The sequence below is a fragment of the Pestalotiopsis fici genome, assembly GCF_000516985.1.
Source record: "Pestalotiopsis fici W106-1 unplaced genomic scaffold PFICI_Scf_9, whole genome shotgun sequence".
NCBI lineage: Eukaryota > Fungi > Ascomycota > Sordariomycetes > Amphisphaeriales > Sporocadaceae > Pestalotiopsis > Pestalotiopsis fici.
Genome location: NW_006917099.1, coordinates 1,370,439 through 1,387,960, shown reverse-complemented (window position 1 = coordinate 1,387,960; position 17,522 = coordinate 1,370,439). Strand labels below are relative to the sequence as shown.

At 41.3% G+C, this 17,522-nt stretch overlaps 6 protein-coding genes across 6 annotated transcripts; 5 read left to right on the top strand and 1 right to left on the bottom strand.

The window, feature by feature from the left end:
* Positions 1 to 4,979: 4,979 nt before the first annotated feature.
* PFICI_11824 (uncharacterized protein) lies at positions 4,980 to 6,966 on the top strand (the record flags this gene model as incomplete). Its single annotated transcript, XM_007840405.1, has 5 exons — positions 4,980 to 5,158; positions 5,221 to 5,244; positions 5,314 to 6,688; positions 6,751 to 6,845; positions 6,900 to 6,966. The coding sequence occupies 5 exons, from the start codon at positions 4,980 to 4,982 to the stop codon at positions 6,964 to 6,966; spliced, it is 1,740 nt and encodes a 579-aa protein (XP_007838596.1).
* A 379-nt stretch (positions 6,967 to 7,345) lies between these two features.
* On the bottom strand, positions 7,346 to 7,774 carry PFICI_11823 (uncharacterized protein; the record flags this gene model as incomplete). Its single annotated transcript, XM_007840404.1, has 2 exons — positions 7,346 to 7,510; positions 7,619 to 7,774. 2 exons carry the CDS (start codon positions 7,772 to 7,774, stop codon positions 7,346 to 7,348), a joined length of 321 nt encoding a protein of 106 aa, XP_007838595.1.
* Positions 7,775 to 8,468: 694 nt separating this feature from the next.
* Positions 8,469 to 10,298, top strand: PFICI_11822 (uncharacterized protein; the record flags this gene model as incomplete). Its single annotated transcript, XM_007840403.1, has 6 exons — positions 8,469 to 8,703; positions 8,780 to 8,837; positions 8,890 to 8,993; positions 9,047 to 9,586; positions 9,684 to 9,945; positions 10,040 to 10,298. The coding sequence occupies 6 exons, from the start codon at positions 8,469 to 8,471 to the stop codon at positions 10,296 to 10,298; spliced, it is 1,458 nt and encodes a 485-aa protein (XP_007838594.1).
* Positions 10,299 to 10,844: 546 nt separating this feature from the next.
* On the top strand, positions 10,845 to 12,494 carry PFICI_11821 (uncharacterized protein; the record flags this gene model as incomplete). Its single annotated transcript, XM_007840402.1, has 4 exons — positions 10,845 to 11,101; positions 11,188 to 11,319; positions 11,410 to 12,142; positions 12,210 to 12,494. The coding sequence occupies 4 exons, from the start codon at positions 10,845 to 10,847 to the stop codon at positions 12,492 to 12,494; spliced, it is 1,407 nt and encodes a 468-aa protein (XP_007838593.1).
* A 573-nt stretch (positions 12,495 to 13,067) lies between these two features.
* Positions 13,068 to 14,462, top strand: PFICI_11820 (uncharacterized protein; the record flags this gene model as incomplete). The annotated part of the gene is made up of 1 exon (XM_007840401.1): positions 13,068 to 14,462. One exon carries the CDS (start codon positions 13,068 to 13,070, stop codon positions 14,460 to 14,462), a length of 1,395 nt encoding a protein of 464 aa, XP_007838592.1.
* A 535-nt stretch (positions 14,463 to 14,997) lies between these two features.
* Positions 14,998 to 17,429, top strand: PFICI_11819 (uncharacterized protein; the record flags this gene model as incomplete). Its single annotated transcript, XM_007840400.1, has 2 exons — positions 14,998 to 15,102; positions 15,183 to 17,429. The coding sequence occupies 2 exons, from the start codon at positions 14,998 to 15,000 to the stop codon at positions 17,427 to 17,429; spliced, it is 2,352 nt and encodes a 783-aa protein (XP_007838591.1).
* Between the last annotated feature and the right edge of the window lie 93 nt (positions 17,430 to 17,522).

Genomic DNA, 17,522 nt, shown 5'->3' with positions numbered 1-17,522 from the left:
CGAAGCTTTATTTTTAATAACGCGATTTCGGCGTTGATTAAATTAATAATCTGCTTATTATTATATTTAATAATAATAATATTATTATTTAATTATATCGATAATTCCTTTAATAATCGGCTAACGAATAATATTTTTTTAATAGCTTACGCTAAGGCAAATAATTTAGTTTTTATAATAAAAATAATAATTATATTTTATTTATTTAATCGCTAATTAATTAATTTTCTAAATAGCTTTATAGCGAATATTTAAATATTTTTATAATTAATATTATTATCGGCAAATAATACGTTATTAGCAATTATTAAATTAAAAAATCCTCCGATTTTAAGCGAAAATTTTTTAATATTAATTAAATAAATTAAAATTCGATTAATAGCTTTTTAATATATTTAGCTTAAATTATTAAAAAATTAAATTAATTTAGCTATTACGAATATAATATTTAATTTCGTAAATATAACCGCGAATAATAATAATCTAATTTTTTTTTAATATTTCTATATTTTGTAAAAAAACGCTATAATTAATTAAAATATAAATTTTTTATAACCTATTAGCGTTATATAAATTTTTTATTTATTTATAAATTTAGCGATTTTTTTTAAAATAAGCCTTCTAAAAAAGCCAAATTATTCTAAATATATAATTTCTAATTATTTCTATCCTAAAAAACCATTATATTAGCTCGCTATTATTAATTTTATATTTTTTTATAAAATGCTATATTAAATAATTAATAGCCTTTTTATTTTTATTCCTATATACGATAATTATATCGTTAATATAAAAAAAATTAGCACTTTTTTCTTAATAAATACGCAAAACTTATATAATATCTAAATATAACCGATTTCGGCTAAGGTTTTTATAAACTTTTTTTATTATAATAATGGTAATATCCGTAATTTATAAAATGCTTTATTTAATAATAATATAGCGTTTTTTTTTTCGATATTTATCCGGCATTTTTATAAATATATTTTAATTAATAAAAGCGTATATAAACGCGTTTATTATATTATATTATATTAATTTAAAATTAAATTTCGCTATAATCGCGATTAAAATACAAAATAATGTTTTAGCTAATATAGCCGTATAAATTTTCTAATTCTAAAACTTCGCCTATTAATTACCGCGAACGACAAATCTTATTTTGCATTTTTAAAATTTCCCGTATTTATCGAACTTATATATATATATTTATATATAATTAAAAATCTATTTACTTTTTATTCGTAAATCTTTTTTATTAATCTCGGTTTAAAATCGTATATTTTTATAATTTTATAAATAATTAGCTTTTATTTAAAAAAATAATCTACTAAACGGATAATAATATAATTTATAATATTATTTAAAGGAAGCTAGGATTTCCGCTTTATAAATTTTTACCTTTTAACGAAAAAAGCGTTTTAGCTTTACCCTATTGTTTTAATTATTACCTTATTTTATTTTAAAAACGGCTTTATAACCAATTAAAAAAGCTGCTTATTATAGGATTATTTTAAATCCTTTTTTTAATAACGCCGTATTTTTAATCGTAATTGCCTTTATATTATATATTAATAAGGCTAATAAAAATATTTATAATAAAATCCAAAAGGCAAATTTCGCGATAATAAAAAAATATTATTTATCCCTTTTATTTAACGCTGCTTTTTTATTTTTTTAATTATTATTTTTTTTTTAATTATTTTAATTATCGCTTAATAAAATATTTTTTACGGCGGTTTTTTTACTTTTTAATTCCTATAAAATCTCGTTTTTAAATATTACGTAATTAATTATAAAATCGGCGATAAATTAAATATTAGTATTTAAAAGCTCGTTTTTAAATATATTTTATTTTCCGTCGCATAATTTTTTTTCGTTTATAATTATATTTTTCGTATTAATTAATTTATTCCGATTAAAAATCTAAATCCTATAAATATTAAATAACCTATATTCGATTAAATATCTTATTTATACCTTAAATATTAATCGCTATAAACGGCCGAATTTTTATTATATTATTAGTATTATTACGTATACTTTATATCCGAATACTTTAAAATAAATTTAATTAAGCTTATAATTCGGATTTAAAACTCCTTTTATTTTCGCAATTATTTTATAAAATTTTATATATAATATACGCTATCGGGAATTATAATTCGGCGTGCGATTATATAAATATACCGCGGTTTTGCCGATTTCGGGCTAAAATTAATAAAAGAATTTTACGCTAATACGTATTACCCGTTTTTTTTTAATTATACCCCCTAAACGTTTAATAACTTTATTTTAAGCTTATATATATAATACTAAAGGCTCGAATTTAATATATTTATTTTCGAAATATCTTTTTATTACCTATTTAACTTTTATAATTTTATTATCGCATTCGATAATTTTAATTTTAATATTATATTAAGTTTTTATTATACCTAAAAACGATCGGAAAACGTTAATTAATATAACCGTAATTTTTTCCGTAAAATAATAATCCTATATATATTTTATTTATTAATAAATAATTAGTATTTAAAATATATAATTTTTAATCCTTTTAATATAATTATAAAAATTTATAGCTAATCGTTCGCTATAATCTTCGTTAATTAGCCGTAGCGTTCGCCGTAATTAACGCGTAATTTTTACAAATATATAGGCTTTATATTTTATTATAATTAATCTTTTAATTTTTACCTTTTAAAATAAATAAATAAAATATTCGAAAATTACCGGGCTTAAATATCCTATTTTATAATATTATTATATAGCTTCCCTAATTAATAATAGCCTTTTTATTTATATTATATATTTTTTCCGGTAAATAGCAAATAACGCCAAAAATAATTCGTAAAATTTATATTTAAAAACGTATTATCCGTATCGGTTTTAAAATATACTAATTAAAAATCCATTTTTTTTATATAATATTATAAAGTCGTTTTTATTATCCTAATAATATCCTTATCCTTATAATTAACGGAATAATATTAATATAATTAGCAGCCTAAAATAATAAGCTATATTATTTAATAATAATATTTTAAATTTAAATTATATAATTATTATATTATACCCGTAAATAAATAATTTCCGGTCGCTTAATTAAATAAAATTGTAATTAAAAGCTTATTTATAATTAATAAGCTTTATTTTTATATTTATAATTAAAATTATTATTGCTAAATTTAAAATAATTAAATAGCGCAAAAAATAATTTTTTATAAATATTATAAAATTATTTTATATATTTATTACTAATCGTTCGTTTTATTAATTTATATTAATCGGAAGCGATTTTTCCTTAATTATTCGTAATATGCTAATTCGGCTAATTTTAATTTTTTTTATATTATAAACCTGCTTTTATAAATTAAAATCTTTTTTAAAAGCTTTATTTATTCGTGCTTATATTTTATTTTTAAAAATAAAACCTAAATAGGCTTTTTTTAAAAATACGTAAAAATATAAATTAAAAGTATAAAAAAAATAGCAAGCAAAATATCTAATATTCTTTTATTTTTTATTATAAATAATTCGTTTATTTTTTTTTATATAAATTAGCCGTATTTAATCGGGAAAATATCTAATTTTTAATAAAATAAGCGTTTTTATTTTATCCGTTTTAAAGCTATTTATTAATTTTATTAGCATAAATTATAAAAGCGCCTTTTTTAACTTTTAGCCTAATCGGCTATTAAATATTTAAGTTTTTATAAAAATCGTTATTTATTACCCGATATTTTAAATTTTTATTTAAAATATTTTATTTTTTATAAATTTAATAAAAAACGGCTTATTATAGCATAATTAAAATAACGGTATTTAAAAAATTTATAATTTAAACCGAATTATTTTATATTTTAATTATTTGTTTTACCTAGGCTTTCGCTATAATTATTTTCTATTTATTAATTTAATTTATAGCTTTTTTTAATATTTTTAAAGGCTTAAAAGCTTTTAAATATTATTTCCTTATTTTTTTTTTATTATTTATAGCTAATTTACTATAATAAACCTTTAAATTCTTGTATTATTTATATAAAAATTCGTTAATTAAATAATATATAAAAAAGAAATTTAAAAAAATCGTAATAATTATCCATTTTATAATTTTTTTAATCGCTATATATTATTTAGCGTATATAGCCTTTTTTATTTTATAATAATTATAATCGAAATTAAACGATTTTTAACCTCTTTTAATAAAATCCGTTATTATTTATTTTTTATTTTTTTTATTTTAAATATTCGGATCGTTATTTTCGTTTATAACTTCGAAAATCGCTACCGCGGTTTTTATATATTTAGTTTTTTTTATATCCGGTTCGATTAAGGTTTTAATTAAAATTATTTTATTTTTAAAGTAATTAATTAATCCGGTAATTTATACCTAAATCTAAAACGTATATTTTTAATTATTTTAATCGGAGGTTATTTTTAACGATACCGTTAGGCCGATTCCGGCTTTTTTCGTAATTATTATTTTCGTAGCTTCGGCGGAGGCACTAAAACTTTTAATTATTAATTAAAATAATACTTTCCTATTAAAATTTAAACTAATCTAATATAAATATTAATTATATAATATATTAATTTATATTTTACGCCTTTTAATTTTAATAAAATATACGCTTATTTAGGTGGCCCCGGCTAATCCCCGGAAAGTCCTATATATTTATCTAGATATTATAGTATTGATCCGTATGCTCAAACACACGCCAGTATATGGGAACCATAGTCCACTATTTGACACTAAGCTAATCATCTAGGTTAGGTAATCCCTGTCGCCAAGCAGAAGATAAGCCCAGTGGGTTGGTCTTGATGGTTTTAGGTCTATACTCCGCATTTCGATGCTTTTTATGAATTATGTAAAGTCTCGCGGCAAGCATATACTCGTGTTTTACAGCCCAGGTGTGAGCTCCATCAAAGCATCCAACCTTGGTTCTCTGTGACAACATAGAGTCTTCAACCATATGGCGGACATTCCTAGATACAATGCTGGCGCGTCAAGCCATGGCGTAAAGCCCACCGACGTGAAATTGGGCCATGCGCTTGACGGTTCTGACCCCGATGTGGAGAGGGCGCATTCCGAAGAAGTCCGGGCCCAGGCCGTGACTACATCGCGAATGCAGAAAATACTCCTGTTCTCTGCGTAAGACGTGTCGTTTTTTTCCCACGAGATTGGCATTGGGATGACTGCTAATGATTCAGCAGACTCGGACTCGTTTCGTTTGTTGTGTGAGTCTATTTTTCTTCCCATACAGGGATCATATTCATTGCCGAAATGACACAGCTAACCAAAAGCAGTTTCCTAGACAACAGTACATCAGCTACATACCAACAATACGCGGCGTCTGAATTCAATGGATACTCGCTGTACGGTACCCTCTCCGCATCCTCGATAATAGTCTGCCTGGTGGTCCAGACACCTCTGACCAAGATGAGCGATATTTTGGGGTTGGGGTGGCCGTTTGCCATGTGCACACTGTGCATCACAATCGCCTACGCCGTGCTTGCTGCATCAAGGTCCATCGGTATGCTGGCTGCTGGCTTGGTCTTGAGCTCGGTGGGCACATTTGGCTTGCTCGTACTGGGACAACTTGTCATGTCCCACTACACGAGCACCAGATCCCGAACTCTGGGCATCGCCATGTTCTATCTTCCCAACATAATTACGCCGTTCATCTCGTCTCAACTTGCCGAGCGTGTTTTGACCGACCTCACCTGGCGATGGGGCTTTGGTATTTTCGACATTCTATACCCCACGTCCGGGGTTTGCTTGATAGCCACTCTGTTCTACCTGGAGCACAGGAAAAGGAGCTCTCAAGCTGGGACACATAAAACCTTGGGGCTTGTTGAATTTCTCTCTCAGATTGACATTGTTGGCAATGTGCTCATCATTGCTGGCTTTGGCCTTACGCTTTTGCCCATCACTCTGGCTGGCACGGGGCTCGCCACATTCCAAACACACTTCATCATTGCCATGCTTGTGGTCGGTGGCATCTCCCTACTTGCTCTGTTTGGATGGGAAAACTGGATCGCGGCCCATCCTATTCTAGCACCATCATTTTTCCGCAATAAGACGATTGCTCTTGTTGCCGTGATCGGTGCTCTGGATTATTTTGCCGTCAATATATCTCACACCTACTTGTATTCTTGGGGTATAACAGCGCGGAACATGGACATTAGCCAGGCGAACCTTCTTCTCTTCCTGCAAAATGTCGTTCAATGTGGCACCATGATAATTGTTGGTCTGGTCGTCTTTAAAATCAAGCAATACAAGTGGATTGTTGTCGGCGGATGCATCATTCGGACGATCGGCTACGGCGTCATGGTACGGCTACGTGGTGCTGATAATAGTCTTGGCGAGATTTTCGGTGTCCAAGTCATTCAAGGAGTCGGCTCTGGAGTCATGGAAGCGCTTCTTCTTCCCGCCGTCCAGTTTGTGGTTCCGCGATCTCAACTAGGACAAGTGACTGGTGTAGTGCAGCTTTTCCGCTTCACCGGGGCAGCCATTGGTATTACCGTCGCCGGCGCCATATACAACAATGTTTTTGAGTCGGCCTTGTGGAAGTATATGCCCGCAGGCACAAACGAGGCTTATGTGGAAGGAATCTACAGCTCTCTCCTGGGTGTGGTTCCAGAATGGGGCACTGCTGAGCGCTTAGCCATTAGTGAGGCGGTAAGTATTCGGTGCATATTCCTGTCATGGGAGATTGATCACTAATGTTGGTTTACATCTAGTACGGCGATGTCATGAGGTACATGGTGATTGCTGCAGTGGCAACCTCGCTGCCAATGTTTGCACTTTGCTTCCTCTTACCCAATACCAAGCTCTCGTGAGTCGATCTCATTCGAATAAACTCTGGTTAATGCTGATAATCGATACGTAGCGATGAGCGTATTCTTGTAGTGGCGGAGGAAACACATGAGGAGAAATCAGGAACCATCCCTTTGTGAATGCCATCTCCCAGATATCACCGGAAGGCAGTAAAGGGAGATGAGTCAAGGATCTCAGCGACTATATGTAGTATGTGTTAAGCTTATGTGCAATGGATTGTTACCACTATGTTCATATCGCTTTGCCTCGCTCGATAGTAAATGATTCCTCTATATGAATTCTTTCTCTAGTTCTACGTGGAATACTCTCTGCTAAGATCTTGAGATTGCGGTGCACTCAATCTCCACTAATGCACTGAACGGCAATTCTTTCACGGCAACACAGGTGCGACACTGTTTCAACATAATCAGCCCATTACAAATCCAAAAATGCATCAAGAGACTCTGAAAACGTCGTTGGACTTTATAGCCAACCTTACTTTTCGGTGGCAGGTATCAGTCAATTGCTTACAGGTTTATAATCCGCGGTAAAGACCTCGTCCCATGCTTCATTCATTGCCGCGAAATTCGACATTTCAGTCAAGAATATGTTGACTTTGAGCACCTCCCTCCAGTCGCTTTGGGATGCCTCTAGGATACTGGCTATATTGCGAAGTGCTTGTCGCTGTGACCGCGTCACACGATCAGTGGGAGAAAGAAAAAGCGGAAGAGAGTAAAAGAGAAAAGAAAATAGTGAGAGAGAAAAGAAAAAGGGAAAAGGATATATACTTACCGTCTGCTCTTTTACTCCGCCGTCCACCAGCTTCCAGGTCACGGCGTCAAGGCCAATATTCCCAGAGATGTAGATGATGCCGTTGTATACCACAGCCTGAGAGAACTGTGGGAGTGGTTTGGGTGCTTTGTCCGCGAAGACTACCGTGGCAGACATGATTACCAAAGGGGGTTGTAGTTGGTTCCTTGTAGATAGAAAAAGTTCTTGCGAATCTTGGACTAAGCGGCGAGGTTTGAGAAGTTTTGCAGGCGGCTTCCTTGAAGATGGAAAAGCTTGGTTATGGGTCAGTAGGAAGAGAGTCTGGTATTCGGGAATCCTGGGTCGCAGCGCCCACTGGGCATATTTCAAAGGGGCCGAGATGAGCAGAGTTACCGCATCTTCCGAATTGCCAGCAACGACACAGCATGAGACATGTCTGATTAGCCAATCACAGCACTGGCTGGTAGGCGCACCTAATTGCCTCTTTAGGCAAGAGAACGGCCCTAGCCACTAACATACTACTTGGAGGCCCTACTGGCGAAATAAAATAATTCTCTTTATCCTTTTCATGACTAGCGTCGGCTTGATATTGACGTTAGTTACTATGGTTCTGGTGAGAATATCTTAGAGCCTATGGTTTTAACTCCTCTAACCAAGTTATTTAGGAACTTATGCAAACCTGTACAGCCACTCGATATAGATTTACGAAAGACTATAGAACCTCGAGTATTACAAAGAGCACCTCGATAGCAAGGCCATAATATATTCCTCCGACTAGCCGTTGAGGTAAGATACAGCTTCACCCATTCCTCTCTCGGCCGTTCTGTGACGGTATTGCATCAGTCGCTCGCTCCGTGCACGGCCAGCCGAGATGCTGTCTTTGCTGCTCCGTACGTTGCTGGCCGTCCCGCAACAGAGGATCTCCAATGTGCAGCACGCAACAACCCAGTCCATCTTGACACCCCATGATGCAACTGGTTTGGGTGAAAATAATGCAGTACCCAACAGATTCACCAAGGTGGAGCAAGACGACAGTGTTTGTGCCGCGGGATCGCGGCAGTGGACGGGCAAGATTGAAGTCACCCACGGAAATGAACTCTTCTACTGTACGTTGATCCCAATCACTATCGAGATCTTTCTTGCTTTCTACAGTCCAAGACTAAATGTTCGACAATCTGATAGGGTATTTTGAAAGTCAGCAGTTTGCAGAAAGGGCACCATTGCTGATATGGCTGACTGGGTAAGAGAATACCCTGCAATCAAGAATGAGAAGATCATCTAACAATCCACAGCGGTCCTGGAGAGGCATGTACTGTGCCTTTGCTAAATGGCGGCGGGCCCTGCACCATCAATGACGACGGAACTGCGACGGTCAACTCACCTCACTCCTGGACGAGTGAGTTTAACGTGGTGTACGTGGAGTGAGTCATCTGGTACTTTTGTCCCCAGACTTTTCACTCCTTATACTAAATCCTCTTTTCCTGTTGAGCGAAATTGCCGGGGTCGGCTTTTCCAAATCCAACTCGAAGCCGGTCCACCGCCCGAAAACGATTGACGATGTCACGCTCGACTTGAAATATTTCCTCTCTACTTTTGTTTCCGAAGCATTTCCCGAGCTCCGTGGACGCGGATTCCATATTTCTGGAGAGTCATACGGCGGAATACAAGCCATCTCGCTGGCCTATGCCCTTGCGAATCCGGAGACCGGAGGGCCGCAGCCCGACTTGAGCCTAGAATCCTTGGTGGCGTCGAGTAGCTTTGCCGATATTTCCTATTCCGCCCCAGCATATTACGACGTATTGTGTGGGAGAGACCACCAATATCTCAACAGAACAGAGTGTGCCATAATGGCTGCGGCCGTTCCAACGTGTGAGACGGCGGCGGTTTCGTGTAGGCAAACAACCGGCGACGAGCATTGCTGGGCCATGGCGGCGGCGTGCGCGCCCATACTCCAGTTCTGGGTTCCTCCCGAAAAGAATATTGTACACTGTATGTATCACTGATCTCCCATCAGAATCCCACCATGACTTGCTATTGGTATGAATGGACGCAATTACTGGCTAATGACTGACTGATTTCCATGCAGTGGAAAAGCCTTGCGCTGGGTTCCCCACCTGTGACCCTCGAATGAAGGCTATCGAGACATATATGAATAACACAGAGATACAGAAGAAGCTCGGCTTTGCCAAGAATCACCTTGTTCCGTTTGTCGGTATGGATATGGAAGTAAACATATACATGGCCATGCACGGTTCCGTCTGGCTTCCCACCAGCAGCAAGTACGAGTATTTGCTCAAGAATACCAGTGTTCGTATACTTGGGCGTGGAGGTTACCTTGACCCCGACACGTAAGCTCCCGAAATCCTACCTGTAGCAAGAAGCTAGTATGCATCTAGCTTGAACAAGGTCGGGAAGAAATCTTGCTAACTTTGCTGTTGACAGCCCGATTGAAGGAGCAATCAGAGGCTTTGAAGCATTTCACTGGTGGGGGCAAGCCCAGTTCCGCGCGTCGCGCCCGGAGCCGTGGTACTACAGAGGGACAGACGGAGATATGGTCCGCGGCGGCTGGCGCAGGGGGTACAGTCGGCTATGGTTTGTCTCATTTGATCAAACCGGTCACTTGATTGATAGAGATGAGCCAGAGTCGTCTCTACATATCATGAAGCAATGGATTCAGGGTGGAGTTCCTGTGCAGGCTTAGACAATTTGTCTGTAGGATTATTATTAGATTGGGCATGTAAGAATAGCGACAGATATAAACCATACTCTCACGTGGGAGGCAGGTCTACCTTTATCAATGCTTTGATTCCATCCCCCCTGCGCCTCACGAAAGTTTATACTGGGGATAGTAAAAGATCAAACTGAAACTGGACCATGACTTTTTCTGTCTGACTTGGTGCAGAGAAATATGCATCTACACAAACTATTGCCCAGCGAATTCGTGCACACATGATATACAAGTTTGCTCTTGGTCCTTTAGGACAGTCTTCGTCACCTGTCCAGTGTCTGTTTGGATTGTGGAGATCATTAGAATTATAGCATGCTACCTATACTATATATGGCCAACCATACCGACCCTAAGGCTAGACATCTTGGCGCTAGTCTTTATCGGGCTCTCGGACGCGCAGAGATATGGTCTTGTGCCTTCAAAAGCACGCCGACAAAGGTGTTTGGCCCGGCATAATCTTGCAATGAGCTGATCCGGCCGAAGCATTCTGTCTTGCAAACGATTAGGCAATTGCCCTTGATGAGGAGCCAGTCGATCGTGTGGTTCGCCACGGCGGCAACAGCCACCCTGTTACCCGCCCAGACCTCGTTCAGCTCTCAACACGGGCTACCGCCATTTTCAGTTCAACTGTCCCCCGATACAGCAGCCGTCTGCAATTCATCAACCCCGGGGACTGCTGGCTGGATTGACTCTGATGACGATAGCCACATGTTCTTCTGGCTGTATGAAAGCAAGAATAACCCCACATCCGATCCGGTTATCCTGTTCATGAGTGGGTAAGTCATCCGTCTTTTCCCATGTCCGTCCTAAGCGGCAGACGTGCGATATGGGAGAGTCACTATTGTTGACTCCTCCATATTAGTGGTCCCGGGGGTTCCTCGACCGGCGCAGGGGCCCTGATGGAACTGGGGCCCTGCCAAATCAGCAGCGACGGCGAACATACACTCGACAACCCGTATGGGTGGAATGCAAATGCGACCCTTCTTTTCATCGAGTAAGATTCCTTCCCTTTGTGTGGGATGAAAATATCGAGAGTCGTGACGTTCTATTTTCTGCTCCATCACAATCGCTAAATACTCGGCAGCCAGCCATTGACAGTTGGTTACTCATACGGCGGCCGCATGCCTCGAAATCTCAAAGATGCCACAACAAACACACATAGATTCCTGCAGCAGTTCTTTGTGGCCTTTGAGCAGCTTTCCGAGTTGGATTTCTACATCACTGGCGAGTCCTACGGCGGATCCTGGGTACCTGCACTCGGCGCCCGTATCGTCGAACGGCAACAATCTGATCTCGCCATGGTGATCCAGTCGTCCACTGGCTACATGCCAAAACATATCAATCTGAAAGGAATTGCTGTCGGTAATGGTCTCTTTCGGCAGTCTGTACAGTCCAGTGGTCTATTTGAATCAGCTTGCAAAGGCCCTGATGCCATTTTCAATCCCGCGCAATGTGATCGTCTCGAGCCCCTGGCCTCAAGGTGTGAAATATTGGAGAGCGTTTGTGAAGAGTTTGGTTATGACAGCGTGGGCTGCAAGACAGCGGCATCTGTATGCGGTGTCTTTTTTGAAGTCTTTGCAGAGCTGGGGAGGAATCCATATGATTGGCGCCAGAGATGCAGCGGTGATGTCTTGACTTGCTACTCTTCTCTGAGAGGGATTGAGACACTTATGGCGCTCAACGACACTAGAAAGGCGCTTGGTGTGCCTGATCAAGTGTCATATGCGCTCTTGTCAGAGGAGGTCATAACCGCGTGGAATGAGGAGGATGAGATATGGAAGCCGAGCCATCAATACGTAAATTATCTTCTTGACATGGTGAGTCCCCTCTGCTGGCTGATCGACTAGATTCCAGGGAACAAAGTAGTCGCTAATAGCACTTTAGGATGTTCGTGTGTTGATATATGTCGGGAATACCGATTTTCTTTGCCAATATGGAGGCATGCGCCGGCTTGTCAACGAGGGATTGTCCTGGCATCACCAGCCAAGCTTCCGCTACAGGCCCTTGCGGGAGTGGTACGTTGATGGGCAGCGAGCAGGACTAGGCAAAGCTATTGAGCCTTTGAGCTACATGGAAGTGGAGCAGTCAGGCCATCTTGTTCCCTTTGACAAGCCTGTAGAGGCTCTGGCGATGATCAATTCGTGGATCCAGCGGTCGCTACCATGGTAGTGTGACCTAGACATGTCATTTCATTGACTCATGTTCTGCCTGCTTTGATTTATCAATATACCTAGGGTCCAATGATGTAAAACGCTGTTGTATTATGCATGGATGTCTGATACGAAATGTACTTTGGTAAAAGAAGTAAACGATTGGTGGTAGAGTACTCAGAGTACAATTTCCCAGTCATTTTGGTCAACGAACCGCTACAACTGCAACTAGCCATCTTCGAAATTCCGCTTTGCAATCTGGAGAGTTGCGGGTAAATCTATTCTCTCTAATCCAGAAAGCTGCTCTGCCCTATTGGAGTTGATTGGCACCGCGTCTTATCTTGCCTCATCGGGTAGCCTGAAGCGTGCAGTCCCCACCCAGATGCCTATCATACTAGCTGAAATGAAAACATTAAATTGGGCGCATTCAGACCGTTTTTTGCGGCATAATCCAGATTCTATAGAACTGTTACTCATTTTGAATGACAGAACACGGGCGAGTGAATATCTACGTGTACATTCTTTTTCGATACTGCAATTACCAGCTCATGCAGACGTCTCCAAGTTCAACTGACCTCTGTACAAGGACATGATGCAGATACCTTGCCAAAAACAGGCCGTCTGTGATGAAACAGTAATTCTGGCCCGACTGCTCATCCCTGGTCGTGGAGATCCCCTGCCCAACGCTGCAGTCGTCGTCTCGACTGCGACTGGGAAGATCACCTTCGTCGGCCCGCAGCGCGACTTGCCTCAGCGATTATGTTCGGCGCCCCAAATTAGAGTCGTATGTCTGTTACCTGGGCTTTGGGATTGCCACACTCATTTTGTGGGCATCACCAAGGTCGACTTTCCAGCCATGATTCAGACTCACCCCGCCATCTGCGGTGCCGCCATCGCCCGGGGCTTTTACGACACTTTGATGGCAGGTATCACAAGTGTGCGTGACGTTGGGTCGTTTGCAATCGAAGCGCACGTGGCGGTAAAGGCTGGATTGCTATTGGGCCCCTCGGTTTTCGGTGCTGGTGGTTGTATCGGCATAACGGGCGGCAGCAGCGACGCAACTACATTACCTTTGGATTTTGTGTATGCAACACAAGGTGTGCACCATACCAAGCCCTGGCCGGGCACGAGTAGCCTTGTCTTGGCTGATGGCCCTGATGAGTGTCGACGAGCTGTCCGGCAACAGATACGCCGCGGTGCCCTGTGTATCAAGGTCATTACGACTGGAGGCGTCATGTCGACGACGGATAATCCGCAGTACCGCCAATATTCTGATGCTGAGCTTGAGGCCATTATGGACGAAGCCAAGCTACAGCATCGGGCAGTAGCAGCACACGCCCATGGTACAGCTGGCATCGTCGCTGCAATCAAGGCGGGAGCCACGACTATCGAGCACGGCAGCTATTTGACAAAGGAAGCGGTTGAGCTCATGAAATGTCGCGGGACAACGCTTGTAGCTACAAGACATATCATCGAGGCAGGTCTCCGGATGCTTGATACATGGCCGGCCCCGACTGCGGCCAAAATGGTCGCGGTGGCGAACCGGCACTTGGAGTCGTACAAGCTGGCTGTCCAAGCTGGTGTCAAAATTGCGCTCGGCACGGATATCTGTAGTTCCAACCCTACAGACGAGATATCACACGGAAGAAACGCCACCGAGGTGGTTTGGGCAGTGACCAAGGCAGGCATGACGCCTTTGGGTGCTATCGAGGCAGCTACCGCAAACGCGGCCGAAACCTTGGGTCCACAGACACCTAAGAAAGGGATTCTTCAGGTTGGCTGGGACGCGGATATGATTGCCATGGATGAGAACCCCCTTGAAAAGATTCAATTGTTTGCTGACCCTCGGAACATCAAATTCGTCTGGAAAGAGGGCAAACTGGTCAAGTCGCCAAGCGATTGCTTCTGGCCGCCGCCACTGGAAGAGTTGTGCGGCTGGAATATTGTCAGCCATACCGACTGCGCTGGATGTGGCCAGGCGCACTAAAGAAATACACGTTTGAGTTGGTCTTACATGCAAGGACGCGCGGCTTGAATTCACAGCAGCAAAGACGCCAGACCGCCCGCGTAATCATTATAATTCATTCGCATCATGTTGGATGCAGGGAAACTGCAGTAACGAGTTACCTGATTTTGACTTTGAAGTGTCGCAATAATCCACATCTCATTACCTGTTTACATTGGCTTGGCCACTGTCCATGCCAAATGTGTTGATGGATAGGTGCTCGTAGCTATCTACACACTCTGAGCATCCACTGGATGATGGGGCTCAAGTCCCAATGATTAGCGTGCTATCACTCACTAAACTGGCGAGCCGTAGGTGGACTAGCCCCAAAGCGATACCTAATACTTCCAAGGCATGATGAACCAACCCCGCAGCTTTCCTCTTTCCGCACTAAATATCGGTTGCTTATCTGCCTGCAAAGGTGCATGTTTGCGCAAAAGGGGGATTCATTCTGTTGCATCAATCAAAATGTGTATCACAGCTATTGGCATAATACACGCCAAAAGTCTCTATCAATATGCCAGGAAACCACTCGGTATCATCCAGTAATCCACGGGATTATGCTAGGAACGTAACAAGGACAAAGGGTGCTTGTTCAGAGTGCCGCCGCCGACGTCGCAAGGTTTGTCAATAGAATCAAACAAGGCCTCATAGTGGGTGCTTGCTTTCCATCAGCTGACTAGTATTCTCATCTTCGTCCAGTGTGACCTGCAAAAGCCAAGCTGCCGGCGTTGCGTCTCAGCCAAGATCACTTGCACATACGCGGCAACAGTGCTGGAATTCCGTGACTCAACCGCCTGGGCAGCGCAGAAGGTGGAAGCAGCGAAAGCGAGGACTCGTGCGTCTCACGCCTCCGCCGCCGCCACCAGTGACAGGTGCGCCTCTGTGGCCGACGTAAACGCTTCGGATAGCCCAGATGCAGACTGCTACCGCTTACCACCTGCCTCACCACTGATTCCATTGAGCGAAACGACGGCATCGCCCCTGACCTCACGTACTTACCCAACAAACATCTCAGTACCTAGTGGGGGTCCCTGTTCTGTTAGCCCGGAAAAAGCCATTGCTAGTGAATTCGACGTGGTGAACTGGGATGGAGAGACAGGTCTTAACAGTTCCATATGGATGGTCAATTCTATTGGCTCCACTTCGCACGCAATTGGCTTGCCCCCGAATGACTCGGATCTCACGGCCGACAACTCGGATCCAGTGTATGACGAGAGCACACGGGCACTCAATGTAGACCAGGGAACTCGGATTGGTAGCCAAGGCTATTCAGGCGCCGAGAGCAACACTGGGCTCTCGCCTGGCCAGCTAAGGAAGACTCCGGATCTGAGGAAGACAAATGACAGCAATTCCTTTTTCCCAGCCGACGAGGGTCGTTCAGTCCTAGAGCTAGGGCTGCTTGGCCCTGGAGATGCGAATTATGTTGATACAATGTTTCCTTGGCCGCCGCCACTCCAATCACCACCACGTTCCTTGCAAACCACACCTGATGTCCCAGTTGGCGACCGGCTTTATCTAGCTCATTTTGTCACGCACGTCGCGAATCTCCTCCCTACGGAAATGCAATCTCTGCGAACAACAGCAATGACAGAAGTACATGTGCGGCTTGCCGCCATGGCCCACGGCGCAGCTCATCTGGCCTTTCTCCAAGGCGCACCCAAGGCCGATCAGCAGCACGGCTCTAGATGGGTTTCCAAAGAAGCCCACCGGAAACGAGGCTCTGAGCTAACAGCTCGGGCCTGGCGTGAGACGGACTCTAACTCGAGTCTACCACTTGACACAAGTCTGGCGGTGATCTTGCTTCTATGCTATCACGAACTCGAAGCCGGCACGTTTCATAGCCTTTGGAGCCTCGTGAGTCGGCTTGATCTACGAATTATGGCCTCGATGAACGACCTCTCTACACTGAGCTATGGAATCATGCAGGGATGGTCGCATATTCGTGCCCTTGCGAAACGGACCTGGCCCCTGGTGCAGCCTACTGCTTTGGAGTCACGAATGGAAAATATTCTTTGTCAACTCGAGGAGGTTTATGCCATGTCACGAAGGGTCGATTCTATATGTATCATGGCTGTCCGTTTAATGTACAGGGTTATCTCATGCAAGTGTTTGGGCTACTCCGGTTCTCCATCTAAAGACACCCTTCGAAATATACGAAGTTGGTGGAAAATCCTTCAGGGCACTGCTGAATCAGCCCAGGAACAACTTTTCGACGACGACTACGAAAATGCGCTTCATGAGGATCAGATATACACAGAGCTGCAAAGCCTTGGGGAGAGACTCCAGGACTGCGACATTCCTCAAGAGTTCCCTCCTGACTTTGAGGCTATGCTTGATCGATCAGCATCAAACACTCTGTCGCCTGGCAGCCAAACGGACATCAGTGCCTCGGACCCTCTGTTCTATTTCACTAGTCATGATCAAGCCATGTCATGTGCTGATTATGCTTTTGCGCATATCGTCACTGATATTCGGCTACTCAAATATGCTATAGCACCAGCAGGAGGCAAAAGAACACCACGAGCACCAAACCCGTGGCTGGCTCTTTTGCAACATATCGCGCAAGGCCTCGATATAGCCAATTGTTCTAGTCGGAATGCGTATCGCATGTCCATTATATCACAAATACTGTGTGGTGCTCTTTTGTGTTGTGAGCCAACCGTACTAAACTTTCTCGATGGACTTCTTGATCGAATGCTTGCTCAAGGCCTGCACCGCGAAGACGCCATGACGCCCCTGCTTTTGCTTTCACGGGTGATAAATACTCTGCAAAATGAGTTTCGCCAAGGACGACAAATTTTTCTTTGCTCGGTTACGTTCAATGAGTGGACTGCCAAGGAGGAACTTTTTACTTCGGGTCAAGGAGAATGCTTGATCATTTTGGGAAGAGAGGCTAGTGGCACATTGTTTAGCGATTCTGTGCCTTTAATTTATGAAATGTCTTGATAGAATAAAATGTTGTCTTGTTCCTTTGTCTATGAAAGCAAACACCGGGATACGTTCGTCCAACACCCCTTCGGGTTGCTCAGCTACACTACC